The sequence below is a fragment of the Amborella trichopoda genome, chromosome 2 (genome assembly GCF_054954075.1).
Source record: "Amborella trichopoda isolate Santa Cruz 75 chromosome 2, AtrichopodaSantaCruz75HAP2 v2.0, whole genome shotgun sequence".
Taxonomy (NCBI): domain Eukaryota; kingdom Viridiplantae; phylum Streptophyta; class Magnoliopsida; order Amborellales; family Amborellaceae; genus Amborella; species Amborella trichopoda.
Window position 1 is genome coordinate 46,650,486 of NC_142337.1, and position 26,868 is coordinate 46,677,353.

The following is a 26,868-nucleotide window of genomic DNA, read 5'->3' on the forward strand; positions in this document are numbered from 1 at the left end:
AAGCTTCAAAAAAATCCGAAAAAATTATTAAAATTCATTATAAATATTGTTTTTTAGGAATTCAATAAAAAATGAGGGTACTCCATTAAGAATTTTCATGTTTTTTGATGAATATGCGAATATTGATATGTTCTTTCCCTGCATGAACCGCCATTCAGCATTTAATTTACATCACACAAAAAGATAAACATATAATTATCATGGAATAAGTATATCAACATACATGGACTACAATAAAGCATAAAATTAATAACATACGATCTAAAAATAAAATGATAGCCGACGTTGTTGTTCTTCTTGGTCACGCTGGTGCCATTGATTGAATTCGTTTGACAATTCATTGATTCGATCTAAAAACGAATCATCGATATTAGCGGGCGTCTGACTATTCCCAAATCCCTGAGTGTTAGTGTTTTGTTGTGTTCCCAGTCCAAAATCCCCGAAGCTTGTCCATCCTTCTTGCTCACCTGCACTGTCGTGCTCATCCCTACACTGTTGCTGTTGAGACTCGATATGTGAATAATATGGCTGGGATAGGGTGGCCTCAGAATCATCATCTCTCTCATTTTCTCTTAGACCCCCTTCCCACTCTCCCTCATTAGGTGCAATAACATCGACATATTGTGGATACATTGGCTGGCTGCTTCCTCTTTCATGCCGCTCATCAGTTTCTTCAATATCTTCATCACCGATAGCCTCAAGGAACGCTCTCTTGTGCAACACTGGCTCCTCCTCTTCGACTACCCATCGGTCTGCTGTGTCTGTGACAAATATTGTGTCTAAGTCTATCGGCCCATAGTCTTCAAGCTTCCTTCTTATTTGTCGCTCTCTGAGGTTTAAATTATAATGAACGTAGACTAGTTTATGAAGCTTCTCAGAAGCGAGTCGATTCCTTCTAGTAGTGTGCAACCATTGGAACGTACTCCAGTTGCGCTCACAGCCAGTAGCAGAACATGTCTGGGAGAGCACCTTGATTGCTATCCTCTTTAGGTGAGGTGCATCAGTACCATATATCTCCCACCATTCAGCTGGATTAAAATGTAAAAAATATTGTAAGGGCAAGAACAATTCATAAGATTAAATATATGAATAAACAAAATATTAGCGAGGGGATAACCTGGATCCATCATAGTTCGAGAATTTCTGGCAAGTCTAGTTCCGAAGGATCCTATAGCATCCCTATACATAGCAAGCTAAAACAAATATATTACGTTTTAGTACATTATTCCTCACAAATATAACAACTCAATGAAGTTCTTACCCAAACATTAAATAATACCTCTTGTATTGCTGCTACTTGGTTTCGATGGCTTCTCTCCAACCTTGCAATAATGTATCTGACCCCTTCCATAATCTTGTGGGGTTGTTCAGGTGTCAAATAGAAAAATTTTGGGTTGAAGTAGTAACCTAAAAAATATATAGGTAGAAAAATGTCATTTACAATTTCATAAAAAAATGATTTAAACTGAAACATTGTAATGATATAAATATATATTTACCAGCATAATGAATTGGACGTCCGAATTTGGTGTTCCACCTCTTTTCTATAATCTCGATCACTTTGCTAGCAAAATAACACTTCTCCCCAATAGCTGATTTCGCCCTCTCAATACCTTCATAAAGGATACCCATGGTAGCTTTCTTATCAGCATCCACCATTCTTAACACCGTGACCAAAGGGGCAGTGGCCTCTACAACACTGGAACATCGAGACCAGAAGAGCCTATTTGAGATTATGTTATCCACTTTTACACCGGTACTGGACTTCGAGAGGCGGTCATTTAACCACTCTTCACAAGTAAACAATCTCTTTAATGCACCTTCAGATTGTCGAATGGAGTCCACAGCTAAATAATCGGTCGCAAAGCGGGTTATGGCAGGCCTGATTATCTCTTTTTTCTTAGAGTGTTCTCTAAACAGAAATAATATTTTCGAGTGGTTGTATATAAATCTCGACACCAACCTTGCTTCATCTAGAGTCTCCTTCACAATTTTGATCTCACCGATTTCCTCTAACATAAGATCGATGCTGTGTGCAGCACACGGGGTCCATACTAGATGCTTCCTCTTATCCATCAACTTGCTGCCCGCAGAAACACATGCACGCGCATTGTCCGTAATAAACTGGACTAAATGCTTATCCCCCACCTCCTCCACTATCTGATCATATAGTCGTACGTAGAAGTTTGCATCCTTCTTCGTCCCTGATACGTCTTTGCTAGACAAAAAAGCTGTACCTTTTGGGGAATAGGCCAAGAAGTTTAAAAACTCCTTTTTGCTAACTTTATTCAACCAACCATCACTCATGAGAGTAATTCCTGTCCTTGGCCAACTCTGTTTATATTCTTCAATCCACTTTTTAACTTCCTCTACCTCTTCGTCTAATATTGGCCCACTGAGCTCATATGCCGTCGGGGGTTTTACCCCGGGCCCGGCTCTCTGGATTGCACTAACCATAGGTGGAAAATATGGGCTATTGGCTGCATCAAAGGGAATCCCTTTATCGTAGAACCATTTACCAACATATCTCCCTAACATGTTTCTTGTACCTTTAACCATGCCTTTTAAGGTCATCTGTTGTGACTTAGGCTTTGAGAGAAATGGGTCTTTACGACCATGACTTGCAATACTAGCACTCCTAGGTAACTTAGAAACAATTTCTTCAACAACTGATTCTTCTTGACACATATTGCCACCAACCTCTCCATACATATTTGAGCTGGGCCCGCCATACATGCTCGAGCTGGACCCGCCATGCATATCTGAACTAGGCCCACCATGCATATCGGAGCTAGGCCCACCATGCATGTCTGAGCTAGACCCACCAGGCATTCTAAACCCACATTCCCTCTGATATTGTTCATATAAACTCAATCTTGTGGCCATGTCCAGCTCATTATTATATTGCTCTTTTAGGTCATAATTATATTGCTCTTCTGTATCATTCCTGCTTGATGGTGTATATAAACTAGCTATCTCCTCATTCATCCTATGTTTGGCAATTTTTTTACCTTTGCTAGCATTAAGAATTGCCACCATCTGTTTTTTTACATTACTAGGGACACTAGTGCATGCAGAAACTTCTCCCTTAACCCCTGCCAAGTGTTGCTTGAACCTATGTACCCCACTACTTATCACTCTTTGACAGTAATTACAAATAATTTTGTCTTTCTTGTTGGGATCAAGTCTGACCCCATGTTGCCATGCAGGGTCTTCTGTAGATCTTGACATGATTCAACTGTTTTAAGATGTAAAAAGTTTAAATTAACCTGACAGTTCAAAAAGAAAAATAATCACCATATGTAGTGATAATATGTTGCGGTAGTTCATGTAGTCATATTCGTTGTTATTTGTTATTGCAAAATACCTTTTTTGACAATAATATTTCGTACATGTCAATTACAAACATTTAGAATAATACAAAATGCAAGCTCCAAACATGGCTACAACTCAATTATCAAGAACATACATTTTTTGCATTAAAAAATTAATAATAAAAACAATTCTTCAAAGAGCCGGCTAACATCAGTTATTCCAACTTAAAAATCCATGAACAACAGATAAAAAAAATACAGTTTTGTATTGAAAATATAATAACATGCATTTTTTTGCATAAATAATCCATCAACATACAATTTTTTCAACAAAAACTTTAACAATAAAAATTTAAAATATGGTTTAATACCTCATGATAATTAAAACCTTGTCACGATTTTCACATCTTTTCGGAAAATCATCAATTTTCAAAAAATTCGATCATGAAAAAAAAAAAAAAAAAATTACAGCAAACTCAAACAATAAAAATTAAAAATTAGGTTTAAATGTTTAATACATCATGATAATCAAAACTTTATCACGATTTTCACATCTTTTCGAAAAATCATCATTTTTCAAAAAATTCGATCATGGATAAAAAGAAATAATAAAAAAAAAGTACAGCAAATTTTCAAAAAATTCGATCATGGATTAAAAAAAAAAATTAACAAATTTTCAAAAAGTTCGATCATGGATTAAAAAAAAAAATTCATAAATTTTCTAAAAATTCGATCATGGATTACAAAAAATTCGATCATGGATTACATAAAATTCGATCATGGATTACATAAAATTCAATCATGGATTACATAAAATTCGATCATGGATTACAAAAAAAAAAAAAAACATAAAAAAACAAAAAATTCGATCGTGGATTACAAGAACAAAAAAAAACAATTCCATCATGGATTACAAAAAATTCAATCATGGGTTACAAAAAAAAAAAAAACACAAAAAATTCGATCATGGATTACAAGTAAAAAAAACAAACATTTTGATCATGGATTACAAAAAAGTTGATCATGGATTACCGAAAATTCTATCATGGATTACAAAAAATTCGATCATGGATTACATAAAATTCGATCATGGATTACAAAAAAGTCGATCATGGATTACAGAAAATTCTATCATGGATTACAAAAAATTTGTTCATGGATTACATAAAATTCGATTATGCATTACAAAAAAAAAAAACAAAAAAAAACAAAAAATTCGATCGTGGATTACTAAAAAAGAAAAAAACAATTACATCATGGATAACAAAAAATTCAATCATAGATTACAAAAAACTCTATCATGGGTTACATAAAAAACAAAAAACAAAAAATTCGATCATGGATTACAAAAAAAAACAAACATTTCGATCATGGATTACAAAACATTCGATCATGGATTACAAAAAATTCTATCATGGGTTACAAAAATAAAAAATAAAAAATAAAATTCGATCATGGATTACAAGAAAAAAAAACAAACATTTTGATCATGGATTACAAAAAATTCGATCATAGATTACAAAAAATTCTATCATGGGCTACAAAAAAAAAAAAAAAAAAAAAAAAAAAAAAAAAAATTGTTCTTCACAGAGTCGTTTTACATAAGCGATTTTAACTCAAAAATTCACCTCCAAGTGAATAAATTACATCCAATTGACTATATTTTCTGATAAACAACAATATAAGGAATCAAAAACCTAAATTTTTAACACATTATTTCTAATATATCATGAAAACAAAATCAAAAGGCGGAAAAAAAAAAAAAAAAAAGCGGAATTTGGTTCCGCAGACATCTCACTGTTCATATCAAATTTCTTGCTGTAATTGACCAGATTACGTAAAATTGAAAATTTTAAATCATACTAGACACAATAAAGATTAAAAACCCTAATTATTGAACTCATTTTGTTCAAAATATGCCATGAAATAAATCAAATGGCGGAAAAACAAAAAAACCCAAAGTTCTTACCTGTTTTTGTGAACCGAAGCCTTCAATCTCCAAAAAAGTCTGTTTTTCTCAACGATTATCACAAATTAGTAACACAATCTTTTGATTCACAGCTTTAAGATCAATATGCCTACAAATTTTGAAAGATTCATGCCCTATTTGGCATGAAATTTCAGAAATGGCAGAAACCCTAAACCCCGAATTTTTCTTGATCCAAAAAACAACCAATTTTTCCACCATTAAATCGTTAAAAAAGCTGATTAAAGCTGTTTACAGCCTGAAAAACAGATCACGTGCCGAAAAAAACAAAAAAAATGATCAAAAAATGACAAATTTGAAAAAAATCCGTGAAGAACACTGTGCAACCCGTGTTCTTCACGGACTCGCCGATTCCGCACAGTGAATCGGCGAGTCACTGTGCGGAATCGTTCGGTTCTCTCTAGAACCGGACGATTCCCGATTTTTGAACCGATCCGGTCCCTTTTTCGTGAATTTCGAGTCGAACCGGGCGAGTCCGGTTCGACTCGGCGATTTTTAAAACGCTGGTTTACGAGAGTGACGCTCAACCACTGAGCTAGGGAGGCTATTGTTATGATTTCATTTCAAATTAAAATATTGTTATCCATTATTTCTTTGTGCCTTTCATATCTCTCCTCTCCCGCCGTTGAAGCCCTCAAATTTGTTGGAATCCCCGCGTTTCATAATCACATTCAGGTGCAGAAAAATCCACAACAAAATTTTCTCCATGAAAACTAAACCTCCCATCAAATGAAGCTAAAAAATGCAGTCATCACAAGACTGCGATAAAAACAGTTTTGCGAAGACCACTTGTAGCATGTGCTTCGAAGATTCAAGCCCATCACAGAGGATCTCCTATGCATCTCAACATGCGGCTATGTCTTTCACGACCTCTGGTACTCCTTTCCCTCTCTGTTTCCTTTTAATCGTTTGTTTGGTTTTTGATGGATTGAGCTACTGAGTGAAAATGGCTACTACTGTATTGGGTGTTATTTAACGAATTTTGTGCTTTTGGTTATTGGGTTTCTTCATGGATTGATTTTTCATGGCAATGGTTGTTCCTTTAATCTCAGAATCAAAAGATTCTGCAACGTTGGGGTTTTTAAGAATGGAGTTGTTGGGGGTAGAAGCTCGAAACAAATGTTCACTATTATCTCAGGAGGTTTTTTTTTTCTAGTTGGCCTTTCACTGGTCTGAATTAACAGGTGGAGAAGTGTGAAACAATGTTTTTTTATGTTTTGGGTGTCAGAAATTTAACTGAATTTCGTTCTTTTTGGGTTTCTACTGAATTTAGTTTGGGTAGAAAAGCCTGCAAAAGTGATTACTCTGGTCTCAGAAATTTCAGGGTTTTTTACGGATCAATTCACTGGGTGGAAAAGCCCTTAATTCATTACTTCATTTTGTTTGAGATTTTTGCTTTCATTTCTTATTGGGGTTTTAATAGCTTTAGGAAATGCATTGTCTCCGGAGTTTATTTTCGTTAATTTTTCCTTATTGGGTTTCACTGGCCTGAATTTCTTGGTGAAGTGTGCAGCAATGTTTTTCTTCTTTCACGAAATTTCTTTCTTGTTGGGTTTCTAATGAATTGAGTTTGGGTAGAAAAGCCTGCAAAAGTGATTTCTTTGGTCTCAGAAATTTCAAGGTTCGTTTAGTTCTTATTGGGTTTTTAATAGTTTAGCAGATGATGTGAAGAAGGGTAGAAATGGTTCATTTTGTCTCAGAAATTTCTGAGTCTCATTCCTTGCTGGGATTCCAACAATTTTCAGCTAGAAAAAACATGCACAGGTGCTTCCTTTTGTCTAAGAAATTTCTTCACTTTCTATATTCTTAGGAATTTTGATGACGTGAGTTTTTACCCAGAGAGCACGTAAAAATTGTTCCTTTTTTCTCAGAAATTTATTTATTTATTTGTTGGGATTTTAGTGACTTGAGTATTTTGTTGGACATAGCCTACACCAATGGTTTGAGTATTGCCCTATTGGGAAGAAGAACAGTTGCCCTATATGCAAGCAACACTGTAGCCAGTAGAATGTTACCAGGCTTTTCTTTCAGTCAATATCTGAATGCACGCATCCTGATGCTTCAAAAAAATCATTGCTTTCAGGTTCTGGTGAGCTCGATCATGTGAAGGCTGAGGTGAGCTCTGTGTTTTCAGTTGTCTTTCATTAAAAAGGCTCTATCATTTTTGTTGGGATTTTCCCTGCTGTGTGTGTCTGAGAGAGAGAGAGAGAGAGAGAGAGAGAGAGAGTTTTGTAGTTTTAAGACTACTAATGAGGCTTGGTATAGGGTAATTTATTGTGTGATAGTGAAATACTCTGGGTTTGTGCTCTGTGTCACAAAACAGGCATGCGTTTTAACTTCCTCATGCTTTCTCCCGTCATCATTCATGCATCTATTTGGCTTTCCCCCATCCCTTTTATTATGAATTTATTATAGTATTAGTGGTATGGGTTTCTTTAAGTCCAATTTCCATGATCAAACTAAGCACAACTTTTAATTGCTGGTTTGCCTGGGAGAAGATTACCTGTTGACTTATCTACTTCATGCAACTCAAACCACCATAGAAATCAATTCATTTATTAATGATGTATGATATCAATCTCTTGAAGTCTTGTCCCTCATTGACATAGTACAGTTTGAGTGAGATGTGTCAAAATTTTGTTACTGATTATTCTACTCCCAAGGGAAAAATTGTGTTGCTATTTGTAAAACTTCGAGGCGTTTTGGCTGTGTCACTAGTATGTAAATCATTAGGACCTAATTCTAATGCTTAATAAGAACAATTCCTCTTGATCGCTTCAAATCACCTTTCAAATTATTAGAAGCTGGGAATTGTGATGGTATGGCATTTATGGAAGCTTAATTGTAGTCTTCATTTGCACCATGTTTTTTTTTTTAATATGTTCTTCATTTGCACCATGTACTAAAGGCATTGCGCAGATGTGGCTAAATTGGAGGGTCAGCTTGCTGTTGCAAATCGTGCCGTTGCTTTGCAGCAGAAATCTCTTAAGGAGCTAAATGAGGAGGTAAAACTGAAGTTTTATGTATTTTGAATCATTTCACGCATTAAACTCAAATGTCACTTGTGACTTGTCTACATTTATTGATTGGTTCACATATTTGTTAGTCTTGCATGGTTAAATTCAAAGAGCTAAAAGTATAGAAACTTGTTCATTATAATTGCGCCGATGTCATGATTTGTTTTGTATTGACTATTTGTTGTAATAATTGTCATTCCAGGCTTGTATTTACAAATTTGCAAATAGCCAGGGGTTGTTTTAGTGAGAGTTTTGACTGTTCTCTTCTTTTTGTTGCAGTTGTCTGTGACCAAGTTTTGCATTGAGAAATTTGAGGCTGCCGGAGATGCTATTCTTAAAGAGAAAATCAGCATACAACAAGTGCTTCAAAGAAAAATTGAAGTAATGATTTGAAATTCATAATGTCATGTTCTTAAGTTCTAAGAATAATAATGAACACGCAAAGTTGACTGTCTAGCTGTATAGTTTGCTACTTATATGCAAAGCTAGATCTAACAAAGTATGGTGCCATTTTCCTAGTCTCAGCTCTTGTATTAGTTTTCTTTTTGTTTTTCTTGAGACCTTTTTAATTCTTTTGTTTGATTACATCTGCAGGAACTTTCAAAATCGACTTCTGAGTGCTCTAGGTTACAGGAGAGGAGTCTAGCTTTGGTCAAAGAGCTTGTATCATACAAATTGTGAGACTTATCACACTGAATACATCCTTGTTTGTTAGTTTCCTTATTCCTTATGTGCTTTTCTTCTCTTATTTGACATACAGGGTGTCAGATTTGGATTTAGATGAAGAGGACGTATTGAGGCTTGCATTGATCGGCCATGGGTCAAACAGCAATGATATCATTGAAACTCTCAATAGATCTCTTGTTCTTCGCAATAAGTAAGCCCTTAGACCATTGGCAGACTGTATAATCTGTAAGAATTTGCATCTGAATGAGCAATGATATCATAGAAACTCTCAAAAAATCTCGTCCTTTGTAATAATAAGTACGCCTTTAAAAACCACTGGAACTGTAGAATCTGTAGGAATTAGCATCTGATGTTATTATTGTGGTTATTGATCTTGATGTCCATCCTTGAAAGTTTTAGCATCTGATGTTATCATTGTGGTTATTGATCTCGATGTCCATCCTTGGAAGTTTTTGTGGGTGTTTAGCATATATTAAAAGGCGAAAAGGTATAGAAAAATATGGCCATACCAGAAAAGCAAGGTTTGATTATTTGATAACAAGCAGGAACCTGTGCCATAATCTAATGGACTATGGGAAATCCATTGTCAATTGGCAACAATAGACATTCACACTAGGAGTAGCAGTGGGCTCAGCCAGCCCTACCCCTTGTCCCTATAGGGCCAGCCCGAGTGGATTGAGCAGCAGAGGCCCCGGCCCATGCCCTGTTGGGGCTGGGCCAGCCAAATAGAATAGAAGTAAACAAAAGGATAAAAATAAGTACAAAAGGGGCTGGGATGGGCAAAACCTGTCTCAGCCCTGGCCCAAGCTCAGCCCTGCCATATCTTCAGACGGTGCTGGCGCGGCCCTTGGGCCAAATGTTTTGCTCAAAGTCCTAGTTTTTAGGGCCAGGTCTGGCCATTACCAACATATTTTCAAGATGGGTGATGGCATAGAGAGAGAGCCAACATATTTACAAGATGGGTGATGGCACAACGAGAGAGAGAGAGAGAGAGAGAGAGAGAGAGAGAGAGAGAGAGAGAGAGAGAGAGAGAGATCCACCGGAACAAGGCATGGCTCCAATGGTGGGTGACATTCTTTCTTATTTTCATAACATCCAATAGTACAGTTGATAGTGATGACCCAATGGACTATGATTTTTTCGTAGCCTATTGTCTATTAGTATGATATAAGGGCATAATTCTATAATATGCTTCATACCGAGTCTATAATATGCTTCATACCAAGCTTCTTGACTGCTAGCAATGAAAGATGAATACATAGCTTCATGAAACTTAAGCCATGGCATAGACATTCTTGTTTAGTCGCAATTCACTCCATTAAGACTACAGCCAATGTTCAAGAAGGCGGTGGCGCCAACCTAGGCGGATTGGCGGCCTTGCCGCCAGGCGCATGCTAAGAACAAGGGTGCTCCCCCCCCCCCCCCTCTCTCTCTCTCGAAGGCCAAACTTAAAAGGCTTTTCAGCTAATTCACTTTAAAAAATGCCCACAATAACACGAAATAACACTGGGCCAAAATTTTCATAAATTCTCAAAGTTTGAAAATTTGGTTAAAATTTTCTGCTCAAAATTTTCTGCCCACAATGTGATTTTGGCTCTCAACATGAATGGTCCCCTCCAAAAAACGTTTGAGCAATGTGGGCGATTCTGCTTGAGGCAGCCGCCTAGGAGCAAGGATGCCCATGATTCTGCTTGAGGCGGCTGCCTAGGCGAGCACCTAGGGGCAAGGATGCCCAGGGCACCCACCTAGGCACCACCTAAGCATTTTGGCCTCCTTGATAGTAACCACCTTTTCTTAACTCACTTTTTGGCTAATAACCTTTTCTATCTCACTTGAGTTGTCCTCAAGCTTTTATTAAGCACTCAAGCAATATATGTTAAACTGCACCATGTTGTTCTGCTATTGTATCAAGAAGCCCTTCTGCACAATATGCTCTTTGAATGGACTTTCCTTTCATTTTATCATGTATACTCTGAGCGAGTGTCAACTGCTGTTGTCTAGCATCTTTTAATGTGTTGTGGAATTTTCTATTGAATGCCCTTCTATGGGAGATATAAAGAGTTGATGGCCCAATGCAACTTGCTGGGACGGGAAGAGAGTCATTCACTTCAAAAGCTTCAGAAGGCTATTGAAAAGATTAACAAGCTGAAGGTTCCCCTCCTATTTGATCTCTTGGATCAGTTGTCTTATTTCTTTGTGTCTGATTTTATACATGTGTGCTTACACACAAAAACATATCTACTTATGTATGTATGTATGTATGTATGTATGTAGATCACGAAGCATGATGAAATCTGATTGGATGTATAATGTGATCCCGCTGAAGTCAATCCCTAATAGCCCATTCAAAGCATTTTGGTTAAAAAGGTTTTCAGTTTTAATTGCTTTGAACTGATTTAGTATTTACATAGATGATGATGATAGATTTCCATCTGATTTTGAGCATCTTTTGTTTATTTTTTTGATCTGTACCAATTTTAGATATTTCATTGTTATGTGAACAAAACAATTTCTTTCTAGCCATTTGATGAGAGAAATTTGATCAAACAGCTAAATTATTTCCAAATCTATTTGATTGTAACATAGCTTTGTGAAATGAATCAGGGAAGAGTACAAGTAGAGAGAGTTCTTGAAGAGAAAGAAAACAAAGCATTACGGTCCCTGACGATCTTCAAATGTGTAGAGAATGGTGCTTATCTGAGCAGGTTTGAGCTGAATTCAGTGAAAACAATTGCTCCTGGTGGTTTATCAACTAAAAAGGAAGAGAAATCCATCAAACCCATCTCAATTGACGTCGAATCTGATGCTTCTTTCATCATAGATGACCATGGGGGGAATCCTTCTACAGTGCCTGAGACTCCAAGCACTGGCTTGGAACCTCAAATTCAAGCACATATTTGCAAGGAAACTGAGGCCCACAAAACTAATTTGTAAGGACCATTGACAAAAAATGTGCCCCCCAAATCAGGGAATGTAAAGGTGGTTGAGAATAAGAGAGATGGAGCAGTTAACAGGCCACTTGATACAAGCATGCAGGAATCACTTTTTGCTGAAAGCTTAGAAAATATATCTTCCTTCATTCCCATTAAGAAGGAACCTTCAGTTGTCCATATTGATTCGATTTCAACTCCTGGTAGTCTTTCTTTGAGTTACAGGAACTGCAGTCTTTTGCAAATGCATTTTAGTTATTATAAAAGCTAATAAACAGATTCTTTTTTCCATTTCTTGACATTCAAATCCTGTATTTAGGAATTTTTCAAGGAATTCTACAGGATATTTTCACAATTTTTAGTTTTTCTTAGAAATTCTCAAGAAAACTTGGGAGTAAGTTTAAAAAGGAAAATTTGTCACTAAGGAAACTAGAAAATATATGAAATGAAATCACTGTTATAAAATTCATTTAATGGAGAGGTGAGTTAATTTGCAGGATTTATTAGCTTGATGGCATCAAGCATGAGAGCTAGTGCAAAGTGGTGCAGGCCAGCTTAAAGTGAGACATGTTCATCTGGATCATCAATTCCAAGACATGGGGTCAGTGGTGATCTAGTAGCTGTTGGATCAGATGGCAGGGTTGGAAGGATCAAAGTATTAAGATCCCAGAACAGCTTCTTTGTAGGTTCCCTTTTAGTTATCTTAGTTTTTCCTGCAGCTTTCTGATTTACTTCTATTATTTTCTTTGCTTGGTTTATGCTATTGCTGGCCATGTTCTGGTTTTGAAGACTCATACTCTGCTCAGTTTCTTTGGCATGCATAATATATGTTCTTAAATACACAACTCTCTCTCTCTCCTCTCTCTCTCTCTCATGCTCAAACACAGAATACATACACACATGCCATCACTCCTTTTAAGTGGCAGAGTTCTTTGTTGGTTTCATACAAAGGCTTAACATCATTGTCTTGATAGTTATTGCCATCATCATGCATAAAGTTATTGCCTCATATAAACTTTTTCCTAAAGTAATTTACATGATAGCATGTCTCTTAATATAACAGTCAATCACGAATACTGTTATACTGGCAATTGTAACGACCGTTTTCATGTTTTGTGAACCTTGCTTCTATCATTTAATGAGCTCTGTTTGTGAATATATAGGATGTGGGGCATGAGGGGTCATTGTGGGAAAAGGTTCCCAAGAGGTGCAAGATTGGTGCCAAGCAAAGCAATTACAATAACAACAATAACCGTAATCAGTCTCGTGGCTGGCTCCAAATTGAGCATTATTTTCAAAGATGAGCGCGATGATGGAAGGCTGCATGTGTATGCATGATCTTTTTGTAAATGTAAATTTGTTATTTTGAATTGGAGATGCCCATTTGTAAATGGGTTGCCAGCAAGCAAACCAATTTATTCATTTTGCTATGCTAATGGATAGCATGCTAATCAACTGTGGCTCTCTTAACAGTGTACACAACGGATAATGGAAATCCAAGATTGGCACCATGCTGCCGTAAGGAATGCCCATGCAACTTGTATGTTTGTATAAGTTTATTGATAGAGAGATTCTTTGGCGTAAAGCATATTTTGTTTAAAATTTATTTCCATTTTTAGTTCTTCATAGTAAAATTTTTATAGTATTTCACTTATGACTCATCACCATCCAAAGTCCATCATAAAGTTATGAATATACTGACATTCGCAAAAGAATTTTAAAAATTAAATGCTCTTTGTTTAGTTATTTTGGTATTGGATGGTAATTGGCAAAGGACAACAAAATAAGCAATGTATTATTTAACTAACAATGAAATGTTCCATTAGACTTGATTAAGACTTGATATAACGAAGGGATATAGCAAGTTTGGTTCACGTGAAAATATTTTTTGGAAAACATTTATATAAAAAAATTATATCATGAGGTCAAGTGTGAGAATATTTTCATATCAATTGATCTTATTGCATCTTTTCATATCAATTGACAACTAATTGATGTAAAAATATTCTCACACTTGATCGTATGAGAGAATTTTTTTATGTAAAATTCTTTTTTAGAAAACATTTTCACGCGAACCAAATTAGTGTTCATGTAAAATTAGTGCTGTCATGTGAAAATATTTTCATGTAAAAATATTTTTTAGAAAACATTTTCCAGAGAACATTTTCATGTGGAATTTCATGTGAAAAATATTTTCATATGAAAATATTTTCATGTGAAAACATTTTCTAGAAAACATGTTTTAGAAAATAGTTTTCTAGATAACATTTCTAGAGAACTTTATTCATATGAAAACATTTTCATGTGAGAGCATTTTCTCTAGAAAACATTTTCATGTGAGTGTATTTTTCTAGAAAACATTTTCATGTGAAAACATTTTCACTAGAAAACAATTTTTTAGAAAACATTTTTTAGTAAACATTATCATATGAAAAACATTTTCATATTAGATTTTCTAGAAAATATTTTTCTAGAAACCATTTTCTAGCAAACATTTTCTAGAGAAAACATTGTCATATAAAAATATTTTCATGTGAAAACTAGAAAGCATTTTCATGTGAGAACATTTTCTAGATAAAACATTTTCATGTGAAAATGTTTTCTAGAAAACATTTTTTCATGTAAAAGTAGTGTTCCACATCTAAGTCAAGTTTGTTTAATCTATGCATCCAATATGTATTTTGTCTTTATGTAGGAGTCCTTTTAACTCGCTCTCAACTAAATAGGACAACTAAATAGGATATTGAATGTAATACTCCTTTTTTTAAATTTCTTTCATGAGAACAATGCATGCATATGATTTTATTTTTTTGGGTTTGTCCTGTGTTAGCATGTGTGCACGTGCTTTATCAATCCACATATGCACTTAGAGAAGGATCTCTTTCCTCTATGATAAGAGTTGGCAATGGGACGAGCCTAGGTCGGGCCACCCTTGGCCCGAGCCCAATTGATATAGGGCTGGCCCAGGCATGGACCAAACCAAAGGAGGCCGTGGCCAAGGCCGGGCCATAGCCTTATTAAGGTGGGGCTGGGTGAACCCAGCCAGCCGTGTTATGGCTTGGCCCAAGCTCAGCATGGCCCTAGAGTGGGTCCTATCCCAGCACTCAGGCCACATTTTGTAGGCCTAAACCCTATTTTTTTTACGGCCAGGCCACTTGCTCCATTGCCACCCATGCTTCTTTCCTTTTTTTTTTGATAATATTCAGAGCTTTTTATTGATAATTCAAAAGATTACATAGGATAGTTCCAACACACTCAAAACGTCATTACTAATAACTGAATCTGAAAGAGAAGCCTTTAGCTAACTCATTTGCAACACCATTGACTTCCCATTAAACATGATAGGACAAAACCCTCAGTACTGCTGCTAGGTCCAAAATTTCTAACCAGTATTGCCGCAACTGCCATGGGACTTTTTGCTCTTTCTTACACTATAAAATTGTATTCAATAAATCCCCTTCCACCATATAAACCCCATTCAATTGCCTATTCTTTAAAACCCTCAATCCTTGCAGCTATGAGGCCATTTCAGCCTCATTTGCCGATTTAATCCCCATAAGGTCCCGCATGGCATAAGACCACAACCCCATTCTAATCACATAATACCCCACCCTTTCTCGTCATACCCGGAATACCAATATAACTTTCATCAAAATTCAACTTATAGCACCCATGCATCAGGAGACACTACCTCACTTTTGGCCTACACTTAACTCTACTAATCTTGAACAAATTCTTTAGATTAGCCAAAACATCAATTTCATAAACTCCCTAGCCTTCTTTTAGAACCGACAACCAACTCCCAAATCATCTTTCACAACGGGTTTAGGGTTTAGAGGTTCAGGGTTTAGGGTTTAAGGTTCAGGGTTCAGGGTTCTGAGTTTTAGGGTTTTGGGTTTCGGGTTTCGAGTTTAGGGTTTAGGGTGTTTCGGGTTTCGGGCTCTGGGTTATGGGTTCAGGGTTTAGGGTTTTTTTGTTTATACGTTTTCTTCGATATTTTCATTCATTGATGGCTAGGGGTGACTATCAGATCGACTAACCGGGTCTAGTTCTGGGTCATGTTTTGGACCCGGGTGGGTTGGTTCCGGGTCTGGCTTGGACCCGGGTGGGTTGGTTCCGGGTCTGGCATGGACCCTATCGGGTTGGGTGGAGGTTGACTTGATATAAAATATACAAAAACGTGTATATATATATATATATATATATATATATATATATATATATATATATATATATATATATATATATATATATATATATATATATATATATATATATATATATATATATATATATATATGGGTGCGGTTTGTATGGAGATTAGGCTCTAAACAATCAAATTAGAGCCTACTTTAAAATAGAGTCAAGAAATGTGCTTTCACTATTAAAAATGTTTGTGATAGCCTTAAAATATATTTTCATATTTATTTATAAAGTTTTAAAGCTTAAACAATAGTGTAGATCAATAGATCTATGAACACTTGAAACTTTTGAAAATTGACGGTCCAAAAATGCGTTACAAAATACATAATTCCTAAAACTTGAAATCTATTTTCTTCTCATGTCCATGCATCTTGATGTCGAGATGATCAATTTGAAGATATTTGGGCATCAAAACAATCTCTTCTAATGAAATTTTTTGAGGTAGGTTCAAATTTGATTGTTTAAAGCCTCGGCTCTATATAAACTTTTCCATATATATATAAGGTTGCAACTTTAAAATGTAGAATTACAGATGCAGCTAAAAAATCCATCGAAAAGGTTGTTTTAATATTGAAAAACCCTCTAATGGATCATCTTGACATCGAGATGTATGAATATGAACTTTTTTTTTTTTTTGAGTCCCATAAATGGTGCATCTTGCAACACATTATCTAGACCGTCCATTTTCAAGATTTTCATATATTTATCGATCCTACTTGACCTTAACCATTTTTGGAGTTTAGAATTTTCTAATTAGATATGAAAATAGATTTTAAGATAATCCTAAGAATTTTTTACAACAAAATTACATGTTATGATAAAATTTGGAGGTGCTCCTTATTTGGATTGTTTAAGGTTGCAACCTTTTAGAAACCACACCACCCATCTATATATATATATATATATATATATATATATATATATATATATATATATATATATATATATATATATATGGTGCTGTTTGTATAGAGCCTAGGCTCTAAACCATCAAATTAGTGCCTACCTTCAAATAGTGTCGAGAAATGTGGTTTCAATACTAAAAATCTTTGTGAAAGCTTTAAAATATATTTTCATCTTTATTTATAAAGTTTAAAGCTTAAAAAATAGTGTAGATCAATAGATCTATGAAAACTTGAAAATCATGAAAATTGACGGTTCAAAAATGCATTACAACATACCCTATTTCCAAAACTTGAAATCCATTTTTTTCATGTCTATACATCTTGATGTCGAGATAATTAATTTGAGGATATTTGGGCATCAAAACAACATCTTCTAGTGAAATTTTTAAGGTAGGCTCAAATTTGATTGTTTAGAGCCTCGGCCCTATACAAACTTTTCCCATATATATATATATATATATAAATAAATCAAAATCACCAAAAATCCAGATGAATATAATTTCTCTGCTATTATCAAAAGAGTAAGTGATCAACACACTTCTCAAAAAGAACCTACAATCTCTGATCTCAAAAAAGAGATTAAAGAAATAAAAACTGAAATAGTACAATTGAAAGGAAGAATTTAAATATTGGAATTACAACAAATGTCTCAACAAGATTCTGAGACAGAAGAAATAGAATTCAATGACTTAATTACTGATAATCCAATAAAGACTATTGATCCAATAGAAATTATTGATCCAATAGAGAATATTGAATCTTCGAAACAACCAACAATACCCATTCCTTTAGTTAATTTGATAAATAAAATAGTTGTACAAAAATGGTTTGTCCAAGTCAAAATCATTGTTGCAAAAAACTATAGTTTTGAAACATCAAATTTACCTTCATACTGCCCTCATCACTGGAAACTATTTTCCAGTTACTGTATGTGTGCTCAGTAAGTTCTTCATCTCTTTGTTTATCCTTCCGGTTATCTCTTTAACAACTCTCAGTTTCATCTTTCTTTCCTGTTTTTATCTCCTGTTTTCACATCTTTCCTTCCTCTGTAATATTTCCCTGTTGTAAGCACATGTGAATATGAATAAGATGCTAGTGTGTTTTCTGTAAAATTCCATGCTTACTCGTTATGCAGTTTAAAATTTTATTCAATATTAAGATAGGTAACACTAGTTACGCACAGTGGATAGTACTTGATATCTCAATAGTTCCTTTCATAGGAATACTATTATTCTGTTTAAATTATTATAAAATATTGCAATCAATAGTAACTTACAACAGCTTACTGTTCACATACTTGTTATAAGTCCTGAAAATCGCTTCCAAATAAACTTCAACACCTGAAACATAAAATCCAATAAATAAAACATAGTCAAAACAAAACAAATGACAGTGCTGTAGATCCTGGCGCAAAGTGGTATCAGAGCTATACAGTGATACACTGTCAACCAAATTACAACAGTAGAACTATTCCACAGTGGAACTGTGCAAACAGTTACAACTGTAGAATTTGTAAAACTGTTCTTTCTACTTCATAAGTTAAGATAAGAGATACATTATACCATAAGAAATTAAGTGAGATTGACCACCAAGAAAGTTGGTCCGAGAGTTAAGACAAGAGACAAGTGAACGCCGATGCGAAAAGTACCGCCAAGGCCAGGAGAGCCGCTTAGGGAAAAAAGCTAAGGCCGCTGAATGTCCAGATTGTCATTATCCGCAACCTACGGATGGCAAATCTCATAAGAAGTCTTACTGGTAAAACTGTACCTTCATCTTCAAAACTTAGAGTTAAGAACAAAGAACAAATTATTATAAATGATATTGAGGAAAATATCCAAAATTGGAATATTCCTAAGGTACCAATACATGATGTCTATAATAAAGGAACTTTTAAACTAAAGATGGGTTATGCCATCAAGACTGTAGAAGAAAGTCTATCAGTAACACAACATCAAGAAGACTTTCACCTACTCTCGAAAAAAGTAATAGAAAAACATAAAGAAAATAATTACAAATATTTACACATTGGCCTCATTCAAATAGCCGTAAAACCTTTGACCCGACCAGGGTTGAACACTTCTGTGCTTGTATGCCTAAGAGATACAAGACACAATATATTCATAGACTCGCTACTAGGCATGGTTGAATCCAGCCTTTGTAGTGGTCCAATTTATTTTAACTGTTTTCCTAATTTTTCTGTTTCTTTAACCGACCCAAATATCCTAGATATATTGACAATAAATCTCAAAACACATGGATTCAATATGATCCATGGTTCACAAAATTTAGCTATAGTCTATAGAATATACTATAAGGTCATGAATACATTAAGTCCCAATACCTTAAAACTTGATCAAAAAGATCAAACAATTTTGTTCCAAACAAATATAGAAAAATCTAATATGATAGTTCCAAAAACCATAAAATGGTCAGATATAATTCTACCTCAATCATGGGCATTACAAAATGCCAATCAACCACAAGAAATTCCTCAACATCATATTCCCAACCATATTATTGAACATACAGATGGAAATGTAGAAATACAATTTCAAACCACATGTTCACAAGATGATATTAACATCAATAGGAAGAGAAACAGTAAACAGAGAATACCAAGTAGAAAATCCATTTCTCACAAACCAAATATAATTATATTACCTCCTCCTGATCATATGTCTTCGTCTTCATCCAATAATCAAATAACTTCATCCAATTCAAACATACAATTTCAAGGAACACATAGGACCAGAGATAATATTGTAATTCGAACATATACATCAACATCTCGTCCTACAATAGAAGAATTGCAGGACTTCCAAGTTTGTACCTTACAACTTGAAGAAAAGGATAATACTCAATATTCGGAAGAATATATCGCAGCTTATCTAGCCGCCAAGCTAGAAAGGAAGCACAGAAAAATAAATAAAGTTTTCATTAAAAAAGATTATTTATCAGAAGAAAATAAAAATATCCGAGAATGGTATGTAAAAAGGTTTCAGCCACCTAGACTATTGGAATTACTACATAAAAAATATAATAAATTTTTACAAAAAGAAAGATTAAATATAGGATTTTTTCACTGGCTAAAAGATCTATGTTTAGAAAAAAATATTACTATTCCTTCATTTGATAAAACTCAAAAAATTCAAACAATAGAAGAAAAGACATATATAAGTACTGATGGTACTACAATAGCTAGTATACATCCACCGGAGAAAAGTATTATACTTAAAGTAGGCATTCCAAAAAAGAATGAACCTGTACATTCCTAAAGAAATCAATAAAAAACAAGAGTATATACCTCATATTGTAGAACAAAATAATTATACAAACCTATATCTACAATCCCTTGGAAAGCAAACTGAACGAATAGAAAGGATAGTATCCAAGGAAACACCTACTATATCTCCCATTTCTAAATCAGTATTATTTAAACCTCCTCCTGAGTTAAACAAGAATAAATTCCACATTGGAGAAAATAATAAATCCCTTATGGATCAATTAATCCAACTAGATCTAAAACGAGTACCTTCACCTCAAATCAATATTCCTCTACCTACTATTACTTCTCAACTACCTGAGTCATCTGACAAAGGAAAAGCTGTCATACCTGAGCATGAAACAATGATGCTCATAGAGGAAGAACCCATAATAGAGGATACAATCCAAAATCAAGAAAAAGCATTTATGGATACTACACCTCTAATGGACACCATCAACAAAATAGCTTATGGAAAATATTGGAAACCCATAACAGCCTTACCATATCATAAGAGACCTACTCCTGTTGATATTCAAATGGAAGAAGATTCAATACTACAGGCAGTATCTTATTCTGGAAGATCAATTGAAAGCTTTATTTATTTTTCTGTGCTTCCTTTCTAGCTTGGCGGCTAGATAAGCTGCGATATATTCTTCCGAATATTGAGTATTATCCTTTTCTTCAAGTTGTAAGGTACAAACTTGGAAGTCCTGCAATTCTTCCATTGTAGGATGAGATGTTGATGTATATGTTGGATCTACAATATTATCTCTGGTCCTATGTGTTCCTTGAAATTGTATGTTTGAATTGGATGAAGTTATTTGATTATTGGATGAAGACGAAGACATATGATCAGGAGGAGGTAATATAATTATATTTGGGTTGTGAGAAATGGATTTTCTACTTGGTATTTTCTGTTTACTATTTCTCTTCCTATTGATGTTAATATCATCTTGTGAACATATTCTCTCTGCCTTTGACTTTTCCATAGAACATCTTCCCGGGTCTTCCAATTCTTTACCCGATTTTCTGACCCGTGAATTTTTGCAGGGGGGGCAACACTGACGCCAACGACGAATCACCATTATCACTTGCACTTCAATTGTTCCAAGATAACCTATCTGATGTAATAGCCAAATTGCTCACAGAAATATCCAAGTTTTTTTTTCTTTGTGAGCTTTTGTTTATCTATTTGTCTTTTTAATTTCATATCAGTGCATAGGGCTAAGCCTTCTGCACATATTTCTGCGGAGAGTTCTCCGAGTGTATATGATGAATATACTATTATTCCATTATGTTTTTTGCGAAGTCTTTCCTTGACTTTTTCTGCAAATAGATATGGAAGACCAGCTATGAATTTTTTCTTCCAATGGTCTAGCTGGCAATTTTCTCGTATTAGAAGCCTTGAGAAAAATACATCCTTATACCATTTATAATGAGATAAAGTAGGACAGCGTAAATTAGACAGCAGATCCTCTGATCTTGCTGCTAGTAATGAAGTACTGCCTACAAAATGTAGAGTGATTGTATATATCAGGGTATTAACAGCATCACTTTCTGTATATATAACTTCTTGATTTTGTTCATTTCTTCCAGTCCATTGTCTAGTATTGTTTAAAATTCTTTGCTTGGTATCATCATCCACATAAAAATCCCACCATCCTCTTAACCATCCTGTGAATCCATTTACTATTGCTTTGGCAACTTCTTGATCATGGTTGCCTGCCATTTTATTTGCAGAGGCATACATGGTCATATGTCTCATGACATCTAATATTTTTAATTCTGATAGACCATCTATTTGCCAATTAACTATTGATCTTCCAGAATAAGATACTGTCTGTTGTATTGAATCTTCTTCCATTTGAATATCAATAGGAGTAGGTCTTGTATGATATTTTGTGAACCATGGATCATATTGAATCCATGTGTTTTTTGATTTATTGTCAATATATATAGGATATTTGGGTCGGTTAAAGAAACAGAAAAATTAGGAAAACAGTTAAAATAAATTGGACCACTACAAAGGCTGGATTCAACCATGCCTAGTAGCGAGTCTGTGAATATATTGTGTCTTGTATCTCTTAGGCATACAAGCACAGAAGTGTTCAACCCTGGTCGGGTCAAAGGTTTTACGGCTATTTGAATGAGGCCAATGTGTAAATATTTGTAATTATTTTCTTTATGTTTTTCTATTACTTTTTTCGAGAGTAGGTGAAAGTCTTCTTGATGTTGTGTTACTGATAGACTTTCTTCTACAGTCTTGATGGCATAACCCATCTTTAGTTTAAAAGTTCCTTTATTATAGACATCATGTATTGGTACCTTAAGAATATTCCAATTTTGGATATTTTCCTCAATATCATTTATAATAATTTGTTCTTTGTTCTTAACTCTAAGTTTTGAAGATGAAGGTACAGTTTTACCAGTAAGATTTCTTATGAGATTTGCCATCCGTAGGTTGCGGATAATGACAATCTGGACATTCAGTGGCCTTAGCTTTTTTCCCTAAGCGGCTCTCCTGGCCTTGGCGGTACTTTTCGCATCGGCGTTCACTTGTCTCTTGTCTTAACTCTCGGACCAACTTTCTTGGTGGTCAATCTCACTTAATTTCTTATGGTATAATGTATCTTTTATCTTAACTTATGAAGTAGAAAGAACAGTTTTACAAATTCTACAGTTGTAACTGTTTGCACAGTTCCACTGTGGAATAGTTCTACTGTTGTAATTTGGTTGACAGTGTATCACTGTATGGCTCTGATACCACTTTGCGCCAGGATCTACAGCACTGTCATTTGTTTTGTTTTGACTATGTTTTATTTATTGGATTTTATGTTTCAGGTGTTGAAGTTTATTTGGAAGCAATTTTCAGGTCTTATAACAAGTATGTGAACAGTAAGCTGTTGTAAGTTACTATTGATTGCAATATTTTATGATAATTTAAACAGAATAATAGAATTCCTATGAAAGGAACTATTGAGATATCAAGTACTATCCACTGTGCGTAACTAGTGTTACCTATCTTAATATTGAATAATTACTCTATGGTTAAAAAAGAAATACTCGCCATAGTCCATTGTGTTACAAAATTTCAAAGTGATGTTTTAAATCAACATTTTTTTATACGAACAGATTGCAAAGCAGCCAAAGATATTGTGCAAAAAGATGTTAAAAATTTGATTTCCAAACAAATATTTGCCCGCTGGCAGGCTATTCTCTCTGCCTTTGACTTTTCCATAAAACATCTTCCCGGGTCTTCCAATTCTTTACCCGATTTTCTGACCCGTGAATTTTTGCAGGGGGGGCAACACTGACGCCAACGACGAATCACCATTATCACTTGCACTTCAATTGTTCCAAGATAACCTATCTGATAAGGATCTTTCATCCATAAATATGGGCTCCCGGGGTTGGTTTGAAGCATATTTCTCAGGTAGGTAGGAAAATCAAAAGAAGTGTTTGGAGTATTTGGGTTTTCCAGGTATATAGGTGCTTTGGGCGGTATTCTTTTTGGAGTGGCTTTCGTGAGATCCATTTGAAAGATATCCCACCATTTTACAGAGATGGTTTTTCCCAAAGGAGGGATGTATGTATAATCGTTGGAAGTATTGGGTGAGATGGTATAATCCCATTTCATAATCCAAGGGATTTGGTATAAAGCCATAAAGTAAAGGTGAGTGTCAACTGAATTATTGATATTATTGTATTGTATAAATTGCTCCTGCAGCTCCTTAAAATCAGAAGGTAAAATCACAGCAGTTGATCCCCACACAAAATACCAGTTTTGAAACCAGGTGGCGAACCTTTCAAAAATTGGTAGCCGGAATTGTAACTCAGGAGGAGGTTTAAATAATACTGATTTAGGAATGGGAGATATAGTAGGTGTTTCCTTGGATACTATCCTTTCTATTCTTTCAGTTTGCTTTCCAAGGGATTGTAGATATAGGTTTGTATAATTATTTTGTTCTACAATTTGAGGTATATACTCTTGTTTTTTATTGATTTCTTTAGGTATGGCTTTGTATGGGGTAGCCACTATATTATAGAAAGATGAGGAATGTACAGGTTCATTCTTTTTTGGAACGCCTGCTTTAAGTATAGTACTTTTCTCCTGTGGATGTATACTAGCTATTGTAGTACCATCGGTACTTATATATGTCTTTTCTTCTATTGTTTGAATTTTTTGAGTTTTATCAAATGAAGGAATAGTAATATTTTTTTCTAAACATAGATCTTTTAGCCAGTGAAAAAATCCTATATTTAATCTTTCTTTATGTAAAAATTTATTATATTTTTTATGTAGTAATTCCAATAGTCTAGGTGGCTGAAACCTTTTTACATACCATTCTCGGATATTTTTATTTTCTTCTGATAAATAATCTTTTTTAATGAAAGCTTTATTTATTTTTCTGTGCTTCCTTTCTAGCTTGGCCGCTAGATAAGCTGTGATATATTCTTCCGAATATTGAGTATTATCCTTTTCTTCAAGTTGTAAGGTACAAACTTGGAAGTCCTGCAATTCTTCTATTGTAGGATGAGATGTTGATGTATATGTTGGAATTACAATATTATCTCTGGTCCTATGTGTTCCTTGAAATTGTATGTTTGAGTTGGATGAAGTTATTTGATTATTGGATGAAGACGAAGACATATGATCAGGAGGAGGTAATATAGTTATATTTGGGTTGTGAGAAATGGATTTTCTACTTGGTATTTTCTGTTTACTATTTCTCTTCCTATTGATGTTAATATCATCTTGTGAACATGTGGTTTGAAATTGTATTTCTACATTTCCATCTGTATGTTCAATAATATGGTTGGGAATATGATGTTGAGGAATTTCTTGTGGTTGATTTGCATTTTGTAATGCCCATGATTGAGGTAGAATTATATCTGACCATTTTATGGTTTTTGGAACTATCATATTAGATTTTTCTATATTTGTTTGGAACAAAATTGTTTGATCTTTTTGATCAAGTTTTAAGGTATTGGGACTTAATGTATTCATGACCTTATAGTATATTCTATAGACTATAGCTAAATTTTGTGAACCATGGATCATATTGAATCCATGTGTTTTGAGATTTATTGTCAATATATCTAGGATATTTGGGTCGGTTAAAGAAACAGAAAAATTAGGAAAACAGTTAAAATAAATTGGACCACTACAAAGGCTGGATTCAACCATGCCTAGTAGCGAGTCTGTGAATATATTGTGTCTTGTATCTCTTAGGCATACAAGCACAAAAGTGTTCAACCCTGGTCGGGTCAAAGGTTTTACGGCTATTTGAATGAGGCCAATGTGTAAATATTTGTAATTATTTTCTTTATGTTTTTCTATTACTTTTTTCGAGAGTAGGTGAAAGTCTTCTTGATGTTGTGTTACTGATAGACTTTCTTCTACAGTCTTGATGGCATAACCCATCTTTAGTTTAAAAGTTCCTTTATTATAGACATCATGTATTGGTACCTTAGGAATATTCCAATTTTGGATATTTTCCTCAATATCATTTATAATAATTTGTTCTTTGTTCTTAACTCTAAGTTTTGAAGATGAAGGTACAGTTTTACCAGTAAGATTTCTTATGAGATTTGCCATCCGTAGGTTGCGGATAATGACAATCTTGACATTCAGTGGCCTTAGCTTTTTTCCCTAAGCGGCTCTCCTAGCCTTGGCGGTACTTTTCGCATCGGCGTTCACTTGTCTCTTGTCTTAACTCTCGGACCAACTTTCTTGGTGGTCAATCTCACTTAATTTCTTATGGTATAATGTATCTTTTATCTTAACTTATGAAGTAGAAAGAACAGTTTTACAAATTCTACAGTTGTAACTGTTTGCACAGTTCCACTGTGGAATAGTTCTACTGTTGTAATTTGGTTGACAGTGTATCACTGTATGGCTCTGATACCACTTTGCGCCAGGATCTACAGCACTGTCATTTGTTTTGTTTTGACTATGTTTTATTTTTTTGTACAAAGAGCATCTCCCTGTGCTCGTATATTTTGTCCACTAGCACCTTTCTCTCTCTTGTCGTACTCCACCGACACTCCCTCTTGTCGCATTTGCCGACACCTGGGCCCCTCTCCTTTGTCAGGATGTGCCAACGCTCTCTTGTCCACATGTGCCGACGCTCTCTCTTTTGTCTTCTTTCGCCCACAGTGTGCCAGCTGTTCTCCTTTCTTCTTGGCTGTATGCTGCCGACACCTTTTTTCTCTTGTCCTTACTCATCCACTAGGCTGCCAGCTGTTTCACTTGAGATTCCCTTCGAGCCTTCGATCCTTATAAAAGGAAGACTCCTCCCTCGTCTTCAGCAGGGCCTCACTCCTCTCCTCTCCTACTAAGGGTCTCTTCTCTCCTCTTCTCCTATCCTAAACCTCTGAGCTTGTACCTGAAACCTCTAAGTCTTACCTGAAAACCTCTGAGCTTCTACCTGAAACCTCTAAGTCTTACCTGAAAACCTCTGAGCTTTTCACTGAAACCACTGAGCTTCTCCCTGAAACCTCTGCAGTCTACCTTTGCAACTTACCTTGAACCTCAGACCCCAGACTTCATACCTCAG

At 35.0% G+C, this 26,868-nt stretch overlaps 1 protein-coding gene across 1 annotated transcript; it reads left to right on the top strand.

Annotated features, from left to right (window-relative positions):
• The first annotated feature begins 7,550 nt into the window (after positions 1 to 7,550).
• On the top strand, positions 7,551 to 13,520 carry LOC18441033 (uncharacterized). Its single transcript, XM_088859846.1, has 8 exons — positions 7,551 to 7,567; positions 8,210 to 8,306; positions 8,598 to 8,699; positions 8,913 to 8,995; positions 9,079 to 9,195; positions 11,610 to 12,138; positions 12,433 to 12,617; positions 13,099 to 13,520. The coding sequence occupies exons 1-6, from the start codon at positions 7,551 to 7,553 to the stop codon at positions 11,623 to 11,625; spliced, it is 432 nt and encodes a 143-aa protein (XP_088715972.1). The 3' UTR covers positions 11,626 to 12,138; positions 12,433 to 12,617; positions 13,099 to 13,520.
• The last annotated feature ends 13,348 nt before the right edge of the window (positions 13,521 to 26,868 follow it).

Coding starts and splice junctions, on each gene's coding strand:
- LOC18441033 (XM_088859846.1), top strand. Junction 8,307..8,597: donor TTAAGGAGCTAAATGAGGAG/GTAAAACTGAAG, acceptor TTTTTGTTGCAG/TTGTCTGTGACCAAGTTTTG. Junction 8,996..9,078: donor GAGCTTGTATCATACAAATT/GTGAGACTTATC, acceptor TTTGACATACAG/GGTGTCAGATTTGGATTTAG.